This window comes from Trypanosoma cruzi, genomic scaffold (genome assembly GCF_000209065.1).
Source record: "Trypanosoma cruzi strain CL Brener 1047053516769 genomic scaffold, whole genome shotgun sequence".
Taxonomy (NCBI): Eukaryota; Euglenozoa; class Kinetoplastea; order Trypanosomatida; family Trypanosomatidae; genus Trypanosoma; species Trypanosoma cruzi.
The window spans coordinates 15,293-39,631 of NW_001849362.1; the positions used below are offsets into that span (position 1 = coordinate 15,293).

The 24,339-nt window shown below is 55.2% G+C and overlaps 9 protein-coding genes and 2 pseudogenes across 9 annotated transcripts, besides 3 other annotated features; 2 read left to right on the forward strand and 9 right to left on the reverse strand.

The window, feature by feature from the left end:
• Positions 1-1,694, reverse strand: Tc00.1047053508313.14 (trans-sialidase, putative; the record flags this gene model as incomplete). Its single annotated transcript, XM_806055.1, has 1 exon — positions 1-1,694. A coding segment is annotated over one exon (1,694 nt), but the record flags the coding sequence as incomplete, so codon positions are not given.
• Positions 1-24,339: a sequence feature (areas not merged during assembly with more than two copies in the genome that could not be assigned to a particular haplotype).
• On the reverse strand, positions 2,955-4,229 carry Tc00.1047053508313.30 (mucin-associated surface protein (MASP), putative; the record flags this gene model as incomplete). The annotated part of the gene is made up of 1 exon (XM_806047.1): positions 2,955-4,229. One exon carries the CDS (start codon positions 4,227-4,229, stop codon positions 2,955-2,957), a length of 1,275 nt encoding a protein of 424 aa, XP_811140.1.
• On the reverse strand, positions 4,696-5,418 carry Tc00.1047053508313.40 (mucin TcMUCII, putative; the record flags this gene model as incomplete). Its single annotated transcript, XM_806048.1, has 1 exon — positions 4,696-5,418. One exon carries the CDS (start codon positions 5,416-5,418, stop codon positions 4,696-4,698), a length of 723 nt encoding a protein of 240 aa, XP_811141.1.
• Tc00.1047053508313.60 (uncharacterized protein) lies at positions 5,900-6,289 on the reverse strand (the record flags this gene model as incomplete). The annotated part of the gene is made up of 1 exon (XM_806049.1): positions 5,900-6,289. The coding sequence occupies one exon, from the start codon at positions 6,287-6,289 to the stop codon at positions 5,900-5,902; it is 390 nt and encodes a 129-aa protein (XP_811142.1).
• Positions 11,630-12,253, reverse strand: Tc00.1047053508313.80 (uncharacterized protein; the record flags this gene model as incomplete). Its single annotated transcript, XM_806050.1, has 1 exon — positions 11,630-12,253. One exon carries the CDS (start codon positions 12,251-12,253, stop codon positions 11,630-11,632), a length of 624 nt encoding a protein of 207 aa, XP_811143.1.
• Positions 12,594-12,629: a sequence feature (AT_rich).
• Tc00.1047053508313.90 (mucin TcMUCII, putative) lies at positions 12,851-13,606 on the reverse strand (the record flags this gene model as incomplete). The annotated part of the gene is made up of 1 exon (XM_806051.1): positions 12,851-13,606. The coding sequence occupies one exon, from the start codon at positions 13,604-13,606 to the stop codon at positions 12,851-12,853; it is 756 nt and encodes a 251-aa protein (XP_811144.1).
• Positions 14,702-15,175, reverse strand: Tc00.1047053508313.100 (uncharacterized protein; the record flags this gene model as incomplete). The annotated part of the gene is made up of 1 exon (XM_806052.1): positions 14,702-15,175. The coding sequence occupies one exon, from the start codon at positions 15,173-15,175 to the stop codon at positions 14,702-14,704; it is 474 nt and encodes a 157-aa protein (XP_811145.1).
• Tc00.1047053508313.114 lies at positions 17,213-18,244 on the reverse strand (annotated as a pseudogene).
• Positions 18,837-18,871: a sequence feature (AT_rich).
• On the reverse strand, positions 18,952-19,359 carry Tc00.1047053508313.122 (annotated as a pseudogene).
• On the forward strand, positions 21,079-21,840 carry Tc00.1047053508313.130 (mucin TcMUCII, putative; the record flags this gene model as incomplete). The annotated part of the gene is made up of 1 exon (XM_806053.1): positions 21,079-21,840. The coding sequence occupies one exon, from the start codon at positions 21,079-21,081 to the stop codon at positions 21,838-21,840; it is 762 nt and encodes a 253-aa protein (XP_811146.1).
• Tc00.1047053508313.140 (mucin-associated surface protein (MASP), putative) lies at positions 22,318-23,025 on the forward strand (the record flags this gene model as incomplete). Its single annotated transcript, XM_806054.1, has 1 exon — positions 22,318-23,025. The coding sequence occupies one exon, from the start codon at positions 22,318-22,320 to the stop codon at positions 23,023-23,025; it is 708 nt and encodes a 235-aa protein (XP_811147.1).

Sequence of the window (24,339 nt, forward strand, 5' to 3'; positions counted from 1 at the left end):
TTCTCCCCCTGCGCGCCAACGGGCCACTCCGCCCACGCTCCACGCCCTGTGAACTTCACGCCACCTTTTACCTGCTCCGCCACATCATTCTTCTTTACTGTGGCGTTCACGCCGAGGTACTCGTCCCTCCATGTGTTGTCAGAGAAGCTGCCGGACAAAAAGCCAACCAGCCCAGCCGTGATCTTAGTGCTGCAGGCACTGTCAGTTGAGGGAGCCTGCACAGCACCCTCAGAAGGGCACAGCTTGGAGACACGTTCGTCCACTTCCTTCCACGTCTCCAGCACATCCTTCACCCGCTGCAGCTGCGCAGTCAGACGCACAGACCAAAGACTGTTTGATGATTCTCCATCGCCCTTCTTCTTCTCGTACAGTGCAATCAACTCCTCATTATTACCATCAGTTGTACTTTCACTACTTTTGTACAACAGGGCGCTGGCGGCAGCGTCATCGTCCTTCCCGGATATCGGCCCAATATCAACAATGTGCGTATTGTCCGTCAGCCAAAGATGGAGTACGCCCTTTTCTTTCTCATTTTCCTTTTCTTTGGAATACACCGGCAGAGTAACGAGCATCACATTCTTCTCATCATCTCCAACACCAATTGTCGCTGTGATGAACCCGCTCCTAACGGCCTTCCCTTCTCCGTCCTGTTTGCTGCCCCACACGCGCGAGAGTGTCCCGAGGGCCTCCGTCCACGTCTTCCCCTTGTCGCCGGACTCGTACACCCTGCGGCGGCCATCACCACACGCAGTCATCATCATGAGTTTGTCCTTCTCCCGCTCCACGACGGAGGGAACACTGCAGCCATCGGCAGACATCCCCTTCGACAGCGCCCAATTCTCAATGTTCCTCGAAGTATCCAAAGTGTACAGGAGCAGCGAAACGGTCTTTCCATCCTCTTCTGTTTCATCCTTCTTCTTCGTGCCTTCCAGCGGGAACACAAACGTACCGTCCTTCGTCTTAACACCCGATCCGCCGCCTCCAATCAGTCCTGTCAAGGACTCAAGTTGTGTGACAAAAATTCCTCGCGGGAGACTTTCAGTATCTTTCCAGCCAATTTTTTTATTAGGTGCTTCAGCACTGACGTTCCCTTTCACCAGCAAAAGTCCCCAGTCATCGGCACCACTCTCCTGACCACCTTTACAACTGTATTTCCCAACAAGCATGTAAATATCATCTCCATCCACAACTGTTGTCGGTCGACTCACATCTACTCTCGTCTTCTCCTCTGAGGATATGCCTTCCTCCAGAACTAGTGTTTTCTCCTTGGCATCCTTAAGCACTTCCTTCGGTTCGTTACCTGTTTCCGTGAGAAGTTGGGATGCAATCCCAGTAAAGGTATCTTCTCCATCATTCTTCTCGCACTGCGCCTCAGCAACGGCAAATACGTCACTCCCCACATTTAGAAGGCCGGGAACACCAAACGACTCCACAGTTACACCATCGTCATTAGCGTCCTTCCATTCAAACTTCGGATCAGACGACGGTTCCTCCACATCAGCTTGCACACCTCCACAAGTACTGCAGCACATCATCACGACGAGGAGGAGCACCGCGGTAGTAAACACACGCCGGGACATTTTGGGCCTCTGCGCCTCACTCTCTCTTCCTTCCCTCCTCCTTCCGCTGGATCCGGTCACGCGGCGACGGTTGTGTGTGCGGGGTGCCTTCACCGCAGCAACACGTGAGAGCATATAAATATGTGTGTGTGGGCGGTCTGTGTGTGTTGTTGGTCCTTTCAGAGCCTTCGAATCTCACAGTAGCGTTTGGCGCTTGTTTGCTTTCCCTTCCTAGCGTGTTTGTGCGTGGGGCTGAGAGAGAAAACATGTCAAGCAAAGAGGTGAGACAGCGAGCACCGCCACCCATCCACAGTGAGTGGCACCACCATCATCCCCGCCACAGTCACTCCCAACAACAACAACTCACGCACACAGACACACGGAACAGCAGAAGGAAGATCACTGCACCGGGAAAACACAGCGACAGTCACCACCAGCAGGAGCCACGGCGGGCGCTTCGGCCACGCATCAGCACACACCAGGCGACGCCCACACATAAAATAACTAACGGGTGGCAAAAGACCACAGCCGCCCTCCGCAGCACCCACGCGCTACCGCCAATAGTTCCACTGTTGTCTCTCCAGCGCAAAGCACCCGCTCCGCCGCCGGCGCACATCACCTCGCACAGCCGAGGAATCCCCCGCCATCAAAAACACAACAAGAAAGACGCTTCGGCACCTGTAGCTGCTGGGCGGAGCGTTTCCGCACCTACTTCAGGCATCCTCAACAACGCACAACAAAGACAAGCGTTGCAAGCTCCCTTCAACCCCATCTCAAGGCCGCAGCAGCCAGAATCGTGTGCGTGCGTACGTCCTCAGCGTTGACACCGGTCCACAGCACGTTCAGCATGACATGTGTGTATGTGCGTGTTTGTGCTTGTCAGCGCCTATACTTGCGGAGCAGCTGTACGCCACAAGAGAGTCTGAAGAAAGCAACGGCAGAAAGAGGCAGATAGCACACACGCAAATTACTCATATCATCACACACACACACACGCAGCCGCGGAATGGGTGCACTCAACCACAAAATCAAAAAGGAAAACAAAACAAAAAGCCGAAGCGTGGGACGACCAGCGCACACACTCTCATTACTCCCGTAAAGCAAAACACACACAGAGGGAGAAAGAGAGAGGTCGCCCACTCAATGCAATAAAAACAAAACAGAAACAGTTACGGTGCTCCGCCCATGCAGCCAGGCAGGACGGCAGCGGTGCGTGTCGTGCAAAAGAGAGCACCAACGGGCCTGCATGGGTGTGCGTGCATATATACAATGGGCACATTATGTGTGTGCCTCGTGGGGTGAGGTGAGGGCGAGAGTCCATGCAAGGGGACACACACACAGAGAGAGAAGGAAGAGTGTGTGTGCGGGCGGTGCACGGCTCTCTCTCCCTCACTCTCACGCGGCCACCACCGCAGCAGCAGCCGCACAAACAAGAAGAAGAAGAAGCAAAAGAGGGGAGGTGGTGTGGGAGACTGCGGTGCTGCTGTCACTGTCGCCATGAGAAGCTGTGTCACGTGTTTTGTTGTCTGTGGTTGGCGCTTCTGTGGATCCTGCACTCTGAGGTACCGTATCATATTTTTTGGCTGATGCAGCTTCACCATCGGAATTCGTGCCGGGTGACGTAGCGCCTTCAATGGATTGTCGGTTCGGATGATTGCTGGTTGGAGTGCCTTCTGTGCCAGTGTCAGACCGCACGGCTGTAGTTATCGTGGTGCTGTTGTCGCTGCCGCCAGAAACGGTTGTGCCAAGTGTGTTACGGGCGGTGGCTGCTGGTATTGCTTGCGATTGGCTTCCAGCAACAGTTTCATGTTCCGCTCCTTCTTGCAGTAGTGCTTTGCCGGATCGTTCGTTATTGTTGGAAATGTCCTCCGCAGCGCGCCCTTTTCCTAGAGCAGAAGTCGGACCATTTCCAGTTGTAGAAGTGGATGAAGAATGTGTTTGTTGTTGACTGACAGCTGGTATATCTTGTGTGACACCTGCGCCAGTTGCGGCTTTATCCTCCGGTGAGTCCTCTTCGGTGTCCCCTTTAGGCGGTGTTTCTCGCCCCACCACTGGCGTCAGTGCCGCTGTTGATGCTGCTTGTTCCACTGTGCCTTCCTGCTCCTTCGCCCCTCGGTCTGCTGCTGGTGGATGGCTGTCGCTCGTGGAAGATCCGCCCAATTGTTCTTCATTCACGGTGGTTATTACTTCACCCTCCGCAGTTGCAGCATCATCACCACAAACACCACCACCATTTTCTAATTCTGTTTTTGCGTTGGGCGACTGTTCTGGCGCACTGAGATCGCTTTTCCCTCCTGTTCCCGCATCAGTGTGGTGCGAAACTTGAGGCACTAATTCATGCTGATCCCGTACGACTTCATGTCCCTCTTTTGCAAGAGTTAAGGCATCCTTAGATTCATTTAAACCCACACACTCACCAACACCGGGAAGTGAAGGTTTGCCACCCGTAGGAGCAGAACCCGGCAAGTGACTTCCACTGCTCACAGAGCTTCCATCAGTGACAACTCCATTATCACCATGACCCCCAACTGGGGAAGGAGGTTGACCAACACTCCCAGCAACACCTTGGCCGGAATGCTCACGATCATCCCCGGCATCGGCCGACACCAAAGAATACCCGCACCACAGCACGCAGAGGACACACACCAGAAGCACACGGCCAGTCATCATCGCCAGCACTCCTGTCACTTGCGTGTAGCCTTCAGCAAAAGTAACACCACGTCAACAGAGAGAAAAGCAAAAAGATAGACACGGCCGCTACACCACGCACAGCCACCGCACAGCAACAAATGGCAGCACCCCAGCAGCAGCAGCAGCGCACACCACGAGACAGATGGAATCAGTGCGATTGCAGAGCTCGCACACCGCACCGCAAACCACAAGTTTAAAAAGCAATAAAAAACAATAATTAAAAAGAAAAACAAACCCAGGGCTCCAGTGCGCATGCTTATTAGTGTGTCCGCGATGCGTTCAACGTGACGGATGCGGGGCACAACGCGGAGCACACAGCACGGCAGCAGAAGCAAGTGAAGCAAAACAAGATCATTATTTCCTCTTATTTTATACAGTGAACCACAACACACGCGCACAAATCCCCGCGGTTGAGTGCTGGCACGCACAGCCCGCACACACTTCTTCAGCCCAGAGCGGTGTACGCCAGAACGGATACGGCAAGCACCAGCGGGGCACACACCCACGCAGAGCTGCTGAGGCTGCCGTCGATTTCGCGAAGACGTGACGGTGCGCTGGTGGTCGACACAGCTGGCGCCTCTGTAGTCGTAGTACTTGGTGCCTCTGTTGTAGTGGTGGTGGTCGCCGCGGCAGCAACTTTGGCTTCTTGATTTGTTTGGTCTGCGGATTTACTCGTGCGGCTTTGTGGCCCTGTCGTACTCCCATCTTCTTCGTGTACAGTATCGATAACATCGCCTGACTGCCGTTTCGGAGCTGTCAAACCTTTTCCACCATCTACGTCAGCCTCTCCCTGTTCCGCAGTGGACCCCTTACTTCGCGAATTTGATGCTGTTGTATCATTTTTATCTTCTGTCGTACCTTTCTTTTCTCCTGTCTGTACCGGCATTTCCGCCTCATTTGATTGCATTACGGCACCGGAAGAACCTGGGGTCACTGGCACTTTTGTTCCCCTGTCCTCATCGGACCCCGTACCTGAATCCCGTTCCTCATCGGAATTGTCCTCCACTTTCGACTCAGAGGACAAAGTACTCGAGCTGGTGGATTCTTTTACATCTTCAACCTGAGTAGCAGCAACCGTTTCATCCGTAGAATGTGCCACGCACACGGACGGGCAGCAGCACAGGGCGAGCACCAACAGGGCGCACAGCAGACGGCACGTCATCATCATCGTGAGTGTGGTCGTTCAGTGGTGTGGAGCTGATCTGCACAGTGAGGGAAATGGAGAGCAACAGGGGAGACGAGAGGTGCGGCAGACACACCGAGGGCACACCACATGAGGAGAGGGCAGCAGCCAGGCATGCACCGTACGCCGCACACCACGCACGACACACACTCCAATCCACGGCAGCAGGCACACACACACACGCAGCCCTGCCGCAACACCAACACACAGATAGAAGAGGGAGAAGCAAACAGGAGCGGCACACAAGGCTCCACCGCATGCACATGCGGCGAGAGCGGTCCGTCGTGTCGGCACCTCTCACGGAGGGTGCGCACACACACAAGAAGGTGCAGCGCACACAGCAACACTAAAGCAAAGTAACAATAAAAAAAGAAGATCCCCGCACACCACGCGGATTGTTGGTCCACGGGAAGTGCAGCCAATATTCACCACAAAGCAGCTTGTTATCTTGTTTGGTTGTATGCTGCTACAATAACGAGTGAGTAGCGCAAGGCCGTCCGTACAAAAGTGGCAAGTATTCCGTCGTGCGGGCTGGGGCAGTCACACACAGTCGCAGTCCCAGTTCCCAACGACGAGGGCATTCCCGCAGTGGATGAGGCGGAGTCTCCCGCGGTCCGTCGGGGATCAGCAGCCCGTGGCGTCCGTGATGAGGCGGTGGCGGAAGAGCCTGGTCCATCTCGAGTACCCGGTTGTGCTTCCTGCGTGTCTTGCCTGCCGGCATGCTTGGCAACTTCGGTGGCGACCTGCGCGCGAGGCGCCCGTTAATAAGACGGTGGCGCCATTGTGGCATCCGCATGGGAGGCCCTCGCAAACTAATTGTAACGCCAGGCTGAGCACGTCCGGCGTGTGCCCTCATACTGTGGACGGACAAGCGCACTCTGCCGCAGGTTGGGCAGGAGGACGTCAATCCGCCGCTCGCTGGTCGACAAGGAGTTGCGGTGCTCACGTCGGGAAGAGGTTCCGGCGGAGGCAGAGGCGGGCCGGTCACCGCAGTGAGGGAGGGACGGCACCACCGACACAGAGGGTTCCTTGTGATCCGCAGGGCGCGTGCAGGCCTGTCGAAGAGTGGGCGGGTGTCGCATCGCGCCTGTGCGCAGTGCCGCCACTCGGGGACCGATGTCCGGGTCAGCACCAGGAATAGAGTCCTCGCCACACCGACAGGCGCCTGTCACGCGGTGTGCGCGCCTTCCTTTTCCTCCTGGGCATCCTTCCATTATAACCTCTTCACTGCAGTGAGGAAGTCCACGTGCCAGGCATTCACGCAGTCCTGCGAGAGGGATCGTGCAATCGTGACTTCGTCGTCAGCGGCCTCATTGCGTGGAATACCGCAGTGTGATGGGAAATATAAAATCCACAGGGTGACCTCGCTTCACCAAGGAAAGCAGCATAATCCAAATTTGCTCAGTATCGCGGTCTCGCACGGTCGGTGGGCAACGCGGGGTGCCTCCATTGCCGAGAGGGAGTCCGTTTCCTCCAGCATTCGTGTGGGCGATTGGGATGTTCCAGACAAGGAGGTATGAGATGTCTAAAAACATTTTCGATCGCAAGGCAGTCTGCCCTATATGAGCATGCGAGGCTGCCAGCTGCTGCACGATGTACCTCCACAGGGAGATCATTTGTCGTGGTGGAGTCATATAATAGCGCAGCGGATCCAGATGCGAGTGCAGCGAGATATGAAGGACCGTCCGTCCACAGTTCAAAATCACAATCCCCCAAAGAGGAGTGAGCAGAATAAAAAGCCGTGCGCCCGACATCGTCAGAGGCGTCTTCGGCAAACAGTGGCTGATAAAATCTCACCTTGTTGCAGATCACAGTGTCCCAGGGAAAAATTCGATGTTGGGCAAGAGGCGCGAATGTGGTTGTGGGGTGTCCCAATAATGTCACAGACGCGTAGCAATCCATTAATAACAGCATCTCTCAGAGGCGGATTGATGTCGCCGCTTTCCTGTGCATGGACGGCGGCATAGGTTGCGAGTAGATAAGGGAACGCAAATCCTCGTGATCATGGAGGCGTATATAGCGTTCGTATTGTGTGAGTGCACGACGCCAAAGTATCTTCCGGAGCGGAAGAATATTGGCCTCCAAATAGACGGATGTGTCTTCCGTAGATGCGCTCAGGCCAAGAATGTTATGCCGCCGTCGCGGTACCGTACCTCCATATTATGGAGGTGAGTGGGGGCGAGTCACGGGAGAATTGCCTCGCCATTATGAAATAGCACACTATGAACGCATCCAATCAAAAAGGATCGCATGGTGTGATGGGACGCGCCCGCCTCTGCGACCAGACGCAGCTGATAGCGGCGTGGCATGGTCCTCTTTGCAGCGGTGGAAGCATGCGTAACAAAATTAAGAAGTTGATCAATCGTGTTGCCCAGTAAGCGCACTGGGCGTGACTGAATACGCAGGTTCCCGCTAACAAGATGGAGATCGACCATGTCCTCGTCAGACCGTGTGTGTGTGAAGAGATGTAGAATAGAGCAGCTTCGCTCTTAGCGACGTTGATTTTTAGGCTGTGCTCGGCAGCCCATGTGGCCACAAGAGACAAGAGCGGTCGCATTGCCGCAGCACAGGCATGGATGTCCGCACCTGAGGCAACAAGTGTGTGTTCGTCAGCGTACATGAATGCGGAGGCAGAATAGATGCTGCCCAGGCGGCGCAGCAGACCATCCACACAGCAGAGGAAGAGTTGGGGTCCCGGGACGCCGCCTTGCGGTGCTCCAGCTGAGGCAAGTTGTTTCCGGGAGTGCTGTTCACGAGTGCATACCCTAACATAGCGGCCCCGCAGGTAGTTGTGCAGCCAGCGTTTGGTTCGAGGCCAAGGCACGGAAGTCTGTCAAGCATGCAGAATAACTTCCCATGGTCAGTGGTGTCGAACGCAGTCGGAAAATCAATCGAGACCACAAGCGATGGCGACGAGGGCGTCGTGTGGGGGCGTCGTCTCTAGGGCGCTCATACTCCACAATGCCAAACTCATTCAATCCAAGGGTAATTTATCGATAACAAGTGCCATCACGTCCGACGCAGAAAGCGGAGGTGCAAATCCGAAATTGACGTGGGTGGTGCGGCAATAACGCTGACAGACGGCGGTGAATCATTCCTTCGGCTAACTTTGGTAAAACAGAGAGTAGCGTGATAGTTCTGTAGCTCTCTGGGCGGCATGGATCCTTCCCAGGCTTGGGGATAGAAATAGCGTCTCCCATTTTCCAGGAGCCAGGCAGGCTGCCGTTTGCGAAGGAGTTGTGGATCATCGTTCTAAGTGTGCCACGCGCAACGGGGCCGAGACGGTGCAGAAATTCACTCAACATGTCGCCGGGGCCAGGGGCTGAGCCAGGCAAAGAGTCGCGGATGGTCACGTCAAGTACATACGGCGGGAAAGGCCGATCCATTTCCCAGCCACCAGGAACCAAAGAAGTGCAGCGAGCAGCAGCAGCAGTATAAGGCCGTATGGCGCGTGAAACCGCACAAAATGACGGACAAGCTGATTTGCCTGTTGCCGAGGCAGGGCGCATACGCGGCCAAGTTCAGTGCGGAGCACAACCGATTCCAGAGGATGAGGGTGCGGCGCCGCCACGCCGTGAAGATATCGCCACCTCGGGCTGGGTGAGGCTCCAAGTCTTTTCGCGCGGGCTTCCAAAAGCACAGCGGAGCAACGGCGTAAGGCTTGATTTCGTTCCTCCTTTTTCGGGTGCATTCGGCTCAAAGTAGGCTGTCTCCGGGTGAGGCAATGTGTGTGCTTCGTGTGCTGCTTCGGCGGCGGACTCGGCCTGTTCCATTTCGTGTGTCCATATCTTTTTTGGAGCTGTCACGGCTGCCGCGCGGGATATGGCGCTCAGCTGCTCGTAAGATGCTTCCGCGAGGATCCAACCATGTGGACGCGGTGGCAAGGAGGGTTTCACACAACGATGTAAAAGCAGGGCGATCCGCTTTACGCAGGGCAAAGGTGGCTTTCTTCCGTCAAGGCAGCGTGTTTGCTAGTCGTGGAGTGCCATCGTCCATCTCTACCAAGTAGGATATTAAGCAGTGGTCCGAGTCCATGTAAGGGGCGAATGTCCAGTGGGAGATGCGTAGGGCGCGATACGCAGTCACGTCAGGGGACGAGGCATTACGATGTGTGATCCGTGTTGCCTGTGTCGGGTAATTTGCCAGCCCAAAATCCATATCGATTAGAACAGCGGCGAAATTATCGCCTCCAGTCCTTGATGGTATATATGACTGTCCCAGAGTTCACGATGCAAATTCAGGTCACCCGCGGTAATCGCTTCGGGCACAAGCGACAAACGATATTGATAAATGCGGATTATTGACCAATTGCTGTGGGAGGGTTGTAGAGATTCGCCACGCAAATGCTGCGACAGCCCGGCGGAAATACACGGAGAGCAATGGTCTCCAGGAGGTCAGTGCCAGGGAGCGACGGGCGCTCGCACGGTAGAGAGTGGCGCACCAGAACGGCAACACCACCACCGCGCCCAGTGAGGCCTGAAGGCAGTCATTATGGCCACATAATTTCGTCGCCACGCCACCACGGTTACCTATTTCCTGCAGAAGAACGATGTCAGGTGGACGCTGCTCCAATCGCGCAGCAAATGCAATATTTTTCACGGACGAGAGGCCTGCAATGTTAAGCCGCCAAATATTGATGTAGCCATCCTCCTCGGTGGCAGGGTTCTTGTGAACGTCACCGCCACGGGCGATATCAACGGAGTGACCGCTGCGAAACGGTCGTGCAGTTCTGTCCGACAGTCTGCAGGCAGACCGCCTCACCTCCCCGCACCGGGCATGGCGTGGAACCTTCTCGGGGGGTGAAGTCACCTTGGTCTCCGTCGTGCTCGCAGCAACGCCCTGCTGCGGAGTTCCTATACGCAACCAAAGCCCCAGCACCGCGACAAGGCGCAACATCATCGCTGGGGACCGTGGATACTTACGAAGAATAGCGGTGTCGGCATTCCCACGTCAGCCGGGATTGGCATACTGCTCTCATCCCTGCATTCCTCGGAGACAACAGAGAAGGTCAGTACCAACTGCGGCGCACGCCCATGCAGCCGCACGACGGAATCCCGTGCACTGCTCCCGGCCATGGAAAGGCTGAGTGACCATCGTATCCAGCAGAGACAAAAACCCTGCTTGTGGTTACAGACAGTCAGTCCCTTCTAGCCGCCGTCACCAAGGGCCCGCGCAGCCATACCGACTGGACGGAGGATCGGATCTGGCAGCGTCTCTTGTCGCTGACGCGTGCTGGCTGGTCCGTGCAGCTGCAGTTTTGCTACGAACATCGCGGAGTACATGTTAACGAGCCTGCAGATCATTAGACGCAGACCACGGCAACCGGGCAATACACGGAGCATGGAATAGCACCCATGTGGCACACGGACCTGCTGTCATGCATTAACACCCAGCTCACCAACAGGTGGCGTAGTACCATGCATCAGGACACCCACCACTACCTGCTTGGCGGCGCCAGGCCATCAGATCCAGGCGGCAAGGACCTTATCACTCAGGAAGCCCTCGACTGACAGGAACAGATACACACTGCACGGGAAGGGTGCGGGGAATCCGAGCTCTGGGGTCGCCTGTACTGGACTGTGAGAGACTGCACGAACCAACGCCGTTTCCGCAACATCTCACCGGAACACTCCGCTTTCATGCGCTCCAACGACGATCCCACCGCACCGGGACGGACGCTGTTCCCCCGACGACAAGGGAGGCCGACGCACCGCCTGTGGAGAGACGGCCCTCCACACAGCGTCGGAAGAGGAAATGTTCGCACTGTGACGCCACACTGGTGGGACACAAGAACCACATCGGTCACTGTCGGTGCTTTCATCCGGAACGCCCTCCACCGCTTCCCGACATCCACCGCGATTGCTGCGACACGGTCCTCCCCACACAAAAAAAGCACCGCACAGCACAGAAATCGCCGCGCACAAAACCCAGACGCTGATCGGCACCGCAGCAGCAGTGCCAGGAGGCAATCACTGCTGTCGCAGGATCAGCCAGCCTCCACAAGCGCAACAATTAGCCCGCAGAAAACACTGCACCATCTGCTTCCAGAATGTACAGACGCTCTGGCTGTGCGCCAACGGCTGGGCATCAAGAAGGACCTTCGCACCGAAAGCTTCTCCCAATGGCAGCTGCCTCATAACAGGAAACTCATGTCGCTGCTCGACCACCTCCTCGGCACCCTGATGACATCGTGCGGCTAGACATGTCGGTAAGAGCAGGGAAAAATAATAATAATGGGCATTCCCGCCACTGTAGAGACGTGGTGCATCTTGCGATCCCGCTGGCGGCTCTCCTTTTCCACCGCTGTTTTTGCGCAAGAGGCCACCACAGTGATTTTTGTGGTTTGGTCGGCCTCGTGTTGCGCTCCGGGTTCTCCTCCTTCATCGCCCTGCGGTGCTTCCTTCGCCGTCCCCGGCGCCTGTGACTGTCCCGTGACGGTCTGTTCCGAAGCCTGACTGCCCTGGGAGGTCCTCCCGCCACCAGCATGCACTCCACCCGCTGCCTGCTGAGACGCGTCGGAGCGTGGGGATGTTGTGCCTGCAGCGTGCCCTCCGCCCAAAGACTCCGGTCCACTTGCACGCATCCGAGCAGCAGACGCGCTGCCAGTGCCGGACGGATTGCAAGTGCCACTTCGCAGTGGGTTGCTGCTGGATTGGTCCTGCCTCGTCGGAGCAGTGAGTGGTCCTGCCGAGGTGGGATTGGGGCCCTCACCCGCGGTGTTTCCTCCACCCTCCTCGTCTTCCTGATTGCTATTGCCCTCAGAGTTCACATTCCCCTTTCGACCAGAGCCACCGGCCACGGGTCCACCTTCCGCAGCCATCACAGCTTCCGCGTGCCCAGCAGTCACCGCGCCATCACCCGCGGCCGCACACGCACCCCGTCGCAGCAGCCCTCACGCACACGCACGAGCAGCTGCGCATCACTGCAGGAGCCAACAGGACGCAGAGCACACGGCCAGTCATCATCACAAACAGTGGAGTCGCCTAACGCTGCGGAGCCAACCTGCGATAGCACGAGAAAAACAAAGGAGACACAGCCGCTACACCACGCACAGCAACAAATGGCAGCACCCCAGCAGCAGCGCGCACACCACGAGACAGATGGAATCAGTACAATTGCAGAGCTCGCACACCACACCGCAAACCACAAGTTTAAAAAGCAATAAAAACAATAATTAAAAAACAATAATTAAAAAAGAAAAACAAACCCAGGGCTCCAGTGCGCATGCTTGTGAGTGTGTCCGCGATGCGTTCAACGTGGCGGATACGGGGCACAACGCGGAGCACACAGCACGGCAGCAGAAGCAAGTGAAGCAAAACAAGATCATTATTTCCTCTTATTTTATACAGTGAAACACAACACACACGCACAAATCCCCGCGGTTGAGTGCTGGCACGCACAGCCCGCACACACCTCTTCAGCCCACAGTGGTGTACGCCAGCGCGGATGCGGCGAGCAGCAGCGGGGCACACACCCACGCAGAGCTGCTGAGGCTGCCGTCGACACTCCGAAGACGTGACGGTGCGCTGGTGGACGTCGTGGTTGGCGCCTCTGTAGTCGTAGTGCTTGGTGCCTGTGTTGTAGTGGTCGTGGTTGGTGCCTTTGTAGTGGTCGTGGTTGTGGTCGTCTGGGCAGCATCCTTGACCTCCTGGTCTGCTTTATCTGCGGATGTACTCGTGCGGCTTTGTGGCCCTGTCGTACTCCCATCTTCTGCGTGTACAGTATCGATAACATCGCCTGACTGCCGTTTCGGAGCTGTCAAACCTTTTACACCACCTACGTCAGCCTCTCCTTGTTCCACAGTGGACCCTTTATTTCGCGACTGTGATGCTGTTGTATCATTTTCATCTTCTGTCGTGCCTTTCTTTTCTCCTTCCTGTACCGGCATTTCCGCCTCATTTGATTGCACTACGGCACCGGAAGAACCTGGGGTCACTGGCACTTTTGTTCCCCTGTCCTCACTGGACCCCGTATCTGAACCCGGTTCCTCATCGGAATTGTCCTCCACTTGCGACTCAGAGGACAAAGAACTCAAGCTGGTGGGTTCTTCTACATCTTCAACCTGAGTAGCAGCAATGGTCTCATCCGTAGAATGTGCCACGCACACGGACGGGCAGCAGCACAGGGCAAGCACCAACAGGGCGCACAGCAGACGGCACGTCGTCATCATCATGAGTGTGGTCGTTCAGTGGTGTGGAGCTGATCTGCACAGTGAGGGAAATGGAGAGCAACAGGGGAGACGAGAGGTGCGGCAGACACACACAGAGGGCACACCACATGAGGAGAGGGCAGCAGCCAGGCATGCACCGTACGCCGCACACCACGCACGACACACACTCCAATCCACGGCAGCAGGCACACACACACACACAGCCCTGCCGCAACACCAACACACAGATGGAGGAGGGAGAAGCAAACAGGAGCGGCACACAAGGCTCCACCGCATGCACATGCGGCGAGAGCGGCCCGTCGTGTCGGCACCCCTCACGGAGGGTGCGCACACACACAAGAAGGTGCAGCGCACACAGCAACACAAAAGCAAAGTAACAATACAAAAAGGAGATCCCCGCACACCACGCGGATTGTTGGTCCACGGGAAGCGCAGCCAATGTTCATCACAAAAACAGTTCATTTGCCGCATGCCTTCGTCCACATTCATCGCAGACCACCTCATGCAGGCCCGGCCACCACCGCAGCAGCCGCACACGCAACAGGAAAAAAAAAACAAGCGCAAGGAATGGAATAATGCAAGCAATCGTTTATTTGTGTTTCTGTTCGGATGTTGGCGGATGCCTGCATGCTTTTTTTCATTTTTGCAGAGAGCAAACCTTCATGCCTGGATCGTGTGTTTCAAGAATTTCCGCAAGGTGCACAATTATTTGTTTCCTCTTGTGAATGTTTCTTGTGTTGGTGCAGCCAACAATTCGGTTTGTGTTGTTCCTGCCTTTCGCTGGTGAAGTGCTGCAGTAGATGTTTGTGTTTCCTTTCGTTGCTGTGGCACCTGATTCCTCACCGTTTATTGCGGTGGAAATGAAAATATGTGAGTGGACTCCCACGCACCAGAACGCACCTTCGCTCCTATTTATTGCTGCACAGAAGGGCATGTGTGTTTGGTGGTGTCTCGTCCATATATTTTGTGGGCGTACATTCCCCTGCAGGCCGAGGGCGGGATGACGCTCCGTCGCGGTGCACTTCCCTCGCATGCCGCCCACCGTGATTCATCATGCATCACCCCCCTCACATATTCCGTGGTGCCACACCGCTGATATTATCGCAGTCGCTGTGACTCCGCGTATTTCACGCATTTGATTGTGCCACAATACATCCGCTCGTGTGGCCGCCGCATCCAAACAGCGGTGCCCAACACCGTGAGCGGCAGTCCACATCCTTGCATGTCCCAACGCAGTGGTGCTTGACTGTCAGCCAGGCGCCAGACAACAGGAGAGTCTTGTGCTGGCAGTACAGCACACGGAGCTGCAGTGAATGACTCGGGCGGAGACGCATCTATTTGTCGCAAGGCAGTGAAAAGGAGTCGGGCAAAATAATGCCGGCTGCATGCACGACACCATGTCCACTGCCAAAGCATGCGACGTGATGTGTGTTTCACTGGTGCTCTGAAATGCCTGCAGACGACGTCACTAGTGGAGGCACACCACCCATGATCAGCGGACAGACAATAATCGGCATGGGAGGCCACAAAAGGCAGCAACGACGCCAGCAGCTCTCTCTCTCTCTGTTGCATCCGAGAAGCAATTATTCCACCAGCCACAGCTCACTGTGCCATCGTGACACTCCATGCACGTCGTGGCTGCGTCAACACATCCTGTTCCCTGCTGCGCCTCAAAAGATGCCTCACTCTGTCCACTAAATGCATCGATGTGGGCCGTGCCTCGGCTGCTCGTGAGGACCACAGCGATGTGAGGGTCACCGAGTCGCAGCATGTTTGTTGTGACACTGTTGCATGGCACCAGCGCACACACACGCGGCGCCTGCATCCCTCCCTGTTGTGTCCGCCCTCTGCCGGAGTGGCCACACAAACGGGCAGCAGCAAAATCACTTCACCCTCGATGATCCAAAATCAACACCGACATCCCTTGCCACGCAAAGATCTCAGTTGCCAGCACGGGCTTCCTGCCGCTCTGCCATCGACGCTGAAACACGGCACAGTGCACGCACTTATTTTCCTCTTGTGCAGTCAGCCGTTTGCTTCACACATTCTTCGATGGGCTGACGTTCACAAAAGCACGCCACAAAAGCCACTATGATCGCACAAGCTCTTGCGATGAGCGTCGGTGTGTGCATGGATCCGCTGCTCACACGTGCTGGCAGCCAGCCTGCAGCCGGTGCCCTCGTGCCAGTTCATCGGCTCCAGCACGGAAAAGAGAAAATGGCCCATTCCTCATGCACTTATTCCCACCGGCAGCAACAACACGCTGGTCGCCAGCCGTCATTCCTCAGCACATCCAGGAATGCTGAAAAGTGACGTGGAGCTGTCAGCCAGCAATGCCACAATCCCCGCACACATGTCGGCTCCACCAGAGAAGACACACAAATCACAAACAACACCCTTCACATGTCATCCGAACATCATTCCGACACACCGCGACACGCCAAACAGAAGTATTCGTCACCCCAACGCGCCTCCCCACACAATCACATCGTCCATGCACCACGCACGGCAGCGGCTCACACGCAGTCAAACAAATGTTCCTCGGATCGGTGGCCTCCACCTGCTGCGGTGGGAAGTTAACAAAAGAGACGGGCTGCCAAACCCCAAAAGAGTGCCACGACTGGCCGCAAGTCAACGGAACGCAGCCACTCAAATGAATTCAGTCCTGATGCCCTCAGCCTCCCACCTTCCCCACAAGAGCTGCAAAGATTGAAAACAAACGCACCGTCCAATAAACTCTTTGTGCAAAGCCAAAAGAAGCCGCAGTGCCTCCTGCTGCCCTCACAGTCCGTTGATGACGCCTGGATGCGGATGGCCACCCATCGGTACTTCCAAACGACGCCGCACACCCGCGACGCATCCTGCGCTCTGAGACATGCGGCCCTCATTATCACCAGAGACGCCCACGCACCGTCAGTACGCAACAAACCGTCAAGAAACGAAGGATAAGTCAGACTGACAGCAAGACACCCGCCAACAAATCACAGCACAAACATCATCACAAGCAGAACCAAAAGCAATGCAGGCCGCAGAGTAACGTGAATCAAATGACGCATGGCGCATGTCAAAAAAAAAACTCAGTGGCGTTACAAGAATACAAGAGGCTGGCACTCTCTCAACAATAAAGGAACAGTATAATAATACACAAAAAGCAAACAATTTAGGCATCCACCGTCAAAGAAAGCCAATAATTAAATAAAAGCGTAATGGAATGGGTGCACTCAACCACACCACAATAAAAAACAAAACAATAAAACAAAAAGCCGCAGCGTGGGACGACCAGCGCACACACACTCTCATTGCTCCCGTAAAGCAAAACACACACAGAGGGAGAGAGAGAGAGGTCGCCCACTCAATGCAATAAAAACAAAACAGAAACAGTTACGGTGCTCCGCCCATGCAGCCAGGCAGGACGGCAGCGGTGCGTGTCGTGCAAAATAGAGCACCAACGGGCCTGCATGGGTGTGCATGCATATATACAATGGGCACATTATGTGTGTGCCTCGTGGGGTGAGGTGAGGGCGAGAGTCCATGCAAGGGGACACACACACACAGAGAGAGAAGGACGAGTGTGTGTGCGGGCGGTGCACGGCTCTCTCTCCCTCACTCTCACGCGGCCACCACCGCAGCAGCAGCAGCACACGCAACGAAAAGAAGAAGCAAAAGAGGGGATGTGGTGTGGGAGACCGCGGCGCTGCTGTCACTGTCGCCAACCCTTTCCTTATTTACGGTTTGGCGTTTTTCTGTCGCTGCAGCATCCGGAGTTCGAGCATCCTCGGATGTCTTCGTCCCTGTGGAGTGTTCCTCCTCAAAAGGGGAAGGTTCTTCGCTTGTAGATGGCTCAGTTTCTTGTTCTTTACTGCCAGTTGATGTACTCTGCGCCGTACCTTCCGTGGAGGCAGAATATTCTTTATTTTCCTTTTGTGGTTCGGGTAGGTTCGTGGATGTATCCGTGCTTTGGCTTTCATTCGTCTTTTGTTCCGGAGTTAACACTTCATTTTGGGTTTTGTGCTCCGGCGGTACTGTGTTTGGCACTGTCGTTTGGACCGGTTCACTGCTTTCTGATTTTGTACCTGGACTGTTTAATAAGTCTTCTTCTCTGGGGTTGTGTGGATCCTCGTTTCCACTATTTTCCACTTCCAATGAGGACTGACCTTCTCCACCCTTACTGTTCTCGCCAACACCTTCACCCCTTTCTGAGGCAGGAGTGTGTGGCTGCGGTTGCTGTAGTACATTTAATTGCGCTTTTGGCGGTTGCCCTACTTCCTTTTCTTTATTTTGTATTTCTGGCTTTGTTCTTCCTTGTTCTGGAGCATTTTTCAAACGTTCTTCTAATTGCTCTGAAGAGCTTCTATCTTCACCCTCCACTCCAGGAGCAACAAACAGTTGATCATTTTTAACTTCTTTTCCTTCCAAAGATTTTCCTTCAGACTTTTCTGTTTATTGATTAACCTTGGGCAAACCTTTTGTTGGATCTGAGCTATCTGATCCCGGCGTTGAAGTTCAAGTCGACCCCACAGCAACTTTACCACCACCGGCAGGAATCTCCACCACCTCCTCGTCACATCTACCGCCGGCACCGCACCACAGCACGCAGAGGGCACACACCAGCAGCACACGGCCAGTCGTCATCATCGTCATCACTCCTGTCACTTGCGTGCAGCCTTCAGCAAAAGTAACACCACGTCAACGCAGAGCAGAAGCAAAAAGATAGACACAGCCGCTACACCACGCACAGCAACAAATGGCAATGCACGCACCATGAGGCAGTTGGAATCAGTACGATTGCAGAGCTCGCACACCGCTCCCCAAACCAAAAGTTAAAAAAGCAGTAAAAAAGGCACAACAGCAGAGTTGAGAGTCCGGTAAAATTCCCAAAAAGTAAAAAATAAAAAATCGATCAGGGACGTCCTTTATTGTATGTGCCAAGCAGCGCAACGTAAACGACCACTAGTTTTTGTATACGTAATGTCCGCAGTAAAAAATCAAAAAATATCGTGCTTTTCCGTGAGTCCACACAACTCTCCTCACATTTCGTGCGTCACCCAGTCTTTTCTTCCAATCCTCCTTTCGTGCAGTCCGTGGGACGCACAGCAATGAGGCCGGCACCGCGTGTGGGCAACGGAAGGAAACAAGAGGAGAAGCACGTCACTCATGACGAAGTGCAGCAAACAGGCATTGGGGAAAAACACAGGGATGCTGATTATTCCAATAGGGCAAAAGCAGCAAAAACAAATAAATAAAGAAAATAAAAAAACTTAAATTATTGACACAACTCATTTAGTGATGCTGGCAAGCTGCACAGTTATTGTTCCACAAAAAGCCGCAATTCCACCCTCCCTCACAATTCAGCAAAACGCCGCAGTGCCCCACAGCCCCAGAATCAAAAGCAACGTCACCCGAGACGCACACCCATGCACGGCGATGTCACCAATTTCGGCCATAGCCAACAAATCCGTGAGATGCCCCTGCTCACAAAAACCGTTGCTCACAAGCGATGCTGCGTCGTACTCCGATGGGATCTCTGATTTTCCAGACGTTGTGCGCAAATAATCCTGTGAGGTGTCAGCGCCACCCGACACGTTACCACTCGTTCAACATTTGCTAGGGCTGTGATGGGCTCAGGCGTGGCTGTTGTACCATCCAAGGGCTTTAGATCACTGTTGCTGAGTGAATCGGGGCCGCTGCCCGTGCCCACGGCAGTGCGGGCATACGTGTCCTATTCATGGCCAACGTGTTGTTATTCGATGGAAACTGTGTTGGCGGTGGACGGCTCGTCGCCTCTTGCTGCGCGTGCGTCTGGATCCGCTGCGCTGCCACTTTAATCCCCGGACAGCCGAGCTCCCTGTGGGGCCTCACCGCGCAGCTGCTTGCAGCCTTGCCCGCACTGCCGAGCGGAGTGTCCTGTCACTGAGCATGGCCTCGGACACTTCCCAGTTCCCCGCCTGGCAGCAGCATCCAAATCGCCCACGCGAGTTCCTTTTGCCACAGACTCCCTCTCGGCGATGGAGTCACTCCGCCTTGGCTCGCTGGCGGTGCACGACGACGTCAGCAAGGAGATTTGTACTGTGCCGCATTCACTGGCGGATCGAGGTCACACAGCTGGCTTCACATTTTCCCCATCACACTGCGGTATTCCACGCAGTGAGGCCGCTGACAAACAAGCCACGATTGCACGATCCCTCTCGCAGGACTGCGTCAATGCCTGGCACGTGGACTTCCTTACCGCCGTCAAGAGGTTATAACGGAAGGATGCCCAGGAGGAAAAGGAAGGCGCGCACACCGCGTGACAGGCGCCTGTCGGTGTGGCGAGGACTCTATTCCTGGTGTTGACCCGGACATCGGTACCCGAGTGGCGGCACCGCGCACAGGCGCGATGCGACTCCTGCCCACTCTTCGACAGGCCTGCACGCGCCCTGCGGATCACAAGGAACCCTCTGTGTCGGTGGTGCCGTCCCTCCCTCACTGCGGTGACCGGCCCGCCTCTGCCTCCGCCGGAACCTCTTCCCGACGTGAGCGCCGCGACTCCTTGTCGACCAGCGAGCGGCGGATTGACGTCCTCCTGCCCAACCTGCGGCTGAGTGCGCTTCTTCGTCCACAGTATGAGGGCACATGCCGGACGTGCTCAGCCTGGCGTTACAATTAGTTTGCGAGGGCCTCCCATGCGGATGCCACAATGGCGCCACCGTCTTCTTAACAGGTGCCTCGCGCGCAGGTCGCCACCGAAGTTGCCAAGCATGCCAGCAGGCGAGACACTCAGGAAGCACAAACGCGGGTACTCGAGATGGACCAGGCTCTTCCGCCACCGCCTCATCACGGACGCCACGGGCTGCTGATCCCCGACGGACCGCGGGAGACTCCGCCCCATCCACTGCGGGAATGCCCTCGTCGTTGGGAACTGGGACTGTGACTGTGTGTGACTGCCCCAGCCCGCACGACGGAATACTTGCCACTTTTGTACGGACGGCCCTTGCGCTACTCACTCGTTATTGTAGCAGCATACAACCAAAACAGGATAACAAGCTGCTTTGTGATGAATATTGGCTGCACTTCCCGTGGACCAACAATCCGCGTGGTGTGCGGGGATCTTCTTTTTGTATTGTTACTTTGCTTTTGTGTTGCTGTGTGCGCTGCACCTTCTTGTGTGTGTGCGCACCCTCCGTGAGGGGTGCCGACACGACGGACCGCTCTCGCCGCATGTGCATGCGATGGATCCTTGTGTGCCGCTCCTGTTTGCTTCTCCCTCTTCCATCTGTGTGTTGTTGTTGCGGCAGGGCTGTGTGTGTGTGCCTGCTGCCGTGGATTGGAGTGTGTGTCGTGCGTGGTGTGCGGCGTACGGTGCATGCCTGGCTGCTGCCCTCTCCTCATGTGGTGTGCCCTCCGTGTGTGTCTGCCGCACCTCTCGTCTCCCCTGTTGCTCTCCATGTCCCTCACTGTGCAGATCAGCTCCACACCACTGAACGACCACACTCACGATGATGATGACGTGCCGTCTGCTGTGCGCCCTGTTGTTGCTTGCCCTGGGCTGCTGCCCGTCCGCGTGCGTGGCACATTCTACGGATGAAACCATTGCTGCTACTCAGGTTGAAGATGTAAAAGAATCCACCAGCTCGAGTACCTTGTCCTCTGAGTCGCAAGTGGAGGACGATTCCGATGAGGAACGGGGTTCAGGTACGGGGTCCAGTGAGGACAGGGGAACAAAAGTGCCAGTGACCCCAGGTTCTTCCGGTGCCGTAACGCAATCAAATGAGGCGGAAATGCCGGTACAGGAAGGAGAAAAGAAAGGTACGACAGAAGATGAAAATGGTACAACAGCGCCAAAGTCGCAAAGTAAGGGGTCCACTGTGGAACAGGGAGAGGCTGACGTAGGTGGTGGAAAAAGTTTGACAGCTCCGAAACGGCAGTCAGGCGATGTTATCGATACTGTACACGCAGAAGATGGGAGTACGACAGGGCCAAAAAGCCGCACGAGTACATCCGCAGACCAAACAGATCGAGAAACCAAAGTTGCTGCCGCGACGACCACGACGGCCACAACAAAATCACCAACCACAACCACGACGACCACCACTACAACAGAGGCACCAAGTACTACGACTACAGAGGCACCAGCTGTGTCGACCACCAGCGCACCGTCACGTCTTCGCGAAATCGACGGCAGCCTCAGCAGCTCTGCGTGGGTGTGTGCCCCGCTGGTGCTTGCCGCATCCGCGCTGGCGTACACCACTGTGGGCTGAAGAGGTGTGTGCGGGTTTTGCGTGCCAGCACTCAACCGCGGGGATTTGTGCGCGTGTGTTGTGGTTCACTGTATAAAATAAGAGAAAATAATGATCTTGTTTTGCTTCACTTGCTTCTGCTGCCGTGCTGTGTGCTCCGCGTTGTGCCCCGCATCCGCCACGTTGAACGCATCGCGGACACACTCATAAGCATGCGCACTGGAGCCCTGGGTTTGTTTTTCTTTTCTCTTTAATTATTGTTTTTTAATTATTGTTTTTTATTGCTTTTTAAACTTGTGGTTTGCGGTGCGGTGTGCGAGCTCTGCAATCTTACTGACTCCATCTGTCTCGTGGTGTGTGCGCTGCTGCTGCTGCTGGGGTGCTGCCATTTGTTGCTGTGCGTGGTGTAGCGGCCGTGTCTATCTTTTTGCTTCCCTCTCTTTTGACGTGGTGTTATTTTGTGCTGAAGGCTACATGCAAGTGACAGGAGTGCTGGCGATGATGACTGGCCGTGTGCTGCTGGTGTGTGCCCTCTGCGTGCTGTGGTGTTGTGTTGTGGTGCCAGCGGCTTATGGCCTTGTCAGTGACAGAGGTGTTGTGGAGGAGGATATGGTCTTAACTTGGTATCCTGAGGCTGAGGTGGATTGCGAGGAAAAAAATACGAAGGAAGGAATGTTGGATGTGTTGGGGTTTAAGATGTGTATGCATGAATCGATGAAGGAGATTTGTGGCAATGGCGATGAGACGCCGAGTAAATGTCGGGGCCCTAAAGCTGAGGAGATTTGCAAGAAGTACGCTGGCGATCCAAATAAGGCCGTCGATTCCTCAACACAGCTACCCGAAGCGTTGCCTGATGCGGAAAAACAGGTGGCAGCAGCAACTCCAGAAACACCGAAGGGCGGTGCAGCAGAAATGGGATCAACACCGGAGCCCCAGCGGGTGATTCACCAGCAAATCCAACGGAAGGGCCGGAATCAACCTCAGCTTCCACCGATACTTCAAATAACGAGGCTCAAAAAGGCGGTGAAGTGGCGATGCCGAGGAATGCACCGGAATCCGATTATGCAGGGAAAGAAGAAGGAGAAGAAGGTGAAGAGAAGCACAGTAATACGAAAGACACCAGCCAAAGCCGAGAGAATGAAAAACATCACAACGACTGCCGAGCCCTGGCTCAGCCGGCCACCTCAACGTGGTGCCAGGGTCTAGTACTCATTGCTAGAGAGGAAGCTAAGCGCCTGCTGCCCATCCGCTGCATGCGGAGATGCAGGAGGCGCCGCTCAAACGGGTCGGAAGGGCACCAGATGGAGCCATTTACATGGCTGCACGCGGAGCGGTATTTCTATTCGCTGCTGAATTCCATCGGCGCTTATCAGCGCTATACATACCGTTTGCGTGCCGTATGTGACGCGCAACGACAAAAGCTACTGCTAAGCGGAGACATTGAGCAGAACCCAGGCCCCATAGCAGTACTCCAGATGAACGTTTCTTGCCTCACACCGTCAAAACTCGCAACATTAATGGCGCAAGGAGCAGACATAATAGCCATTCAGGAGACTTGGAAGTCGTCGGAGCAGATCGCCAGCATGCACACTGGAGATTATGTGCTCTATGCACAGTCGCGCATCGGCAAGGGAGGCGGTGTGGCGGTGCTGGTGCGGAAAACTCTCCGCTCCAAGCGTATACCCCTCACCATCCCCCAGCATGACACCAGCCTTGAAGTGGTGGTGGTCCAGGTTGCTCTGGACCAGAACCGTGATCTCATTGTGGCGAGTGCCTATATGAGACCACCACCGCAAGTAACGCAATCCTTCAGGCGGTTAGTAAACTGCCTTCCAGCCTCGTCGCCGCTCCTGCTGTGCGGTGATTTCAACATGCATCACCCACAGTGGGAGCCATTCTTGGAGACTTCTCCAAGCGAGGTTGCTGCAGAGTTTTTAGAACTGTGCACGGATGCGGGACTCACCTTGGTTAACACCCCTGGTGAGATCACGTATGCCCGTGGCACAAGAGAACGATCCTGTATCGATCTGACGTGGTCAAAGCATTTGACTGTGTCGGATTGGTCAGCTTCCGTGTCGCCGCTTAGCGATCATTATATGCTGACATTTACGCTGCATCAGGCATTTAAGGATACCATACCTTCGGCACCCCCTTCGGCACCTAAGTTTTTCTACAGTTGGGGGAAGTGCAAGTGGGATTTATTCATCAAGGACTTCGACGCACAACTTCCGGCATACGACTATAAAAGCAGTCCACCGGCATTAAGGCTTTCACGAGAGCGCTTATAACTTCGTATCGACGACATTGCCCCCGCGGCATGCACAAGGACGGTCCCAGGCTTTGGGACGACACTCTCATGGAGGCAGAGCGGATTGCTACCGACAGCAAGGCCCGCTATCTACAGTCACCGTCGCCCGACCGTGAGGCAGAAATACAACGGACAAGGAGTCAATTCTTCCCCCTGCTCCGAGAGCGCGTGCGCAACACGTATCTACGCCGCATCAGCAAGTTAAATCCAGG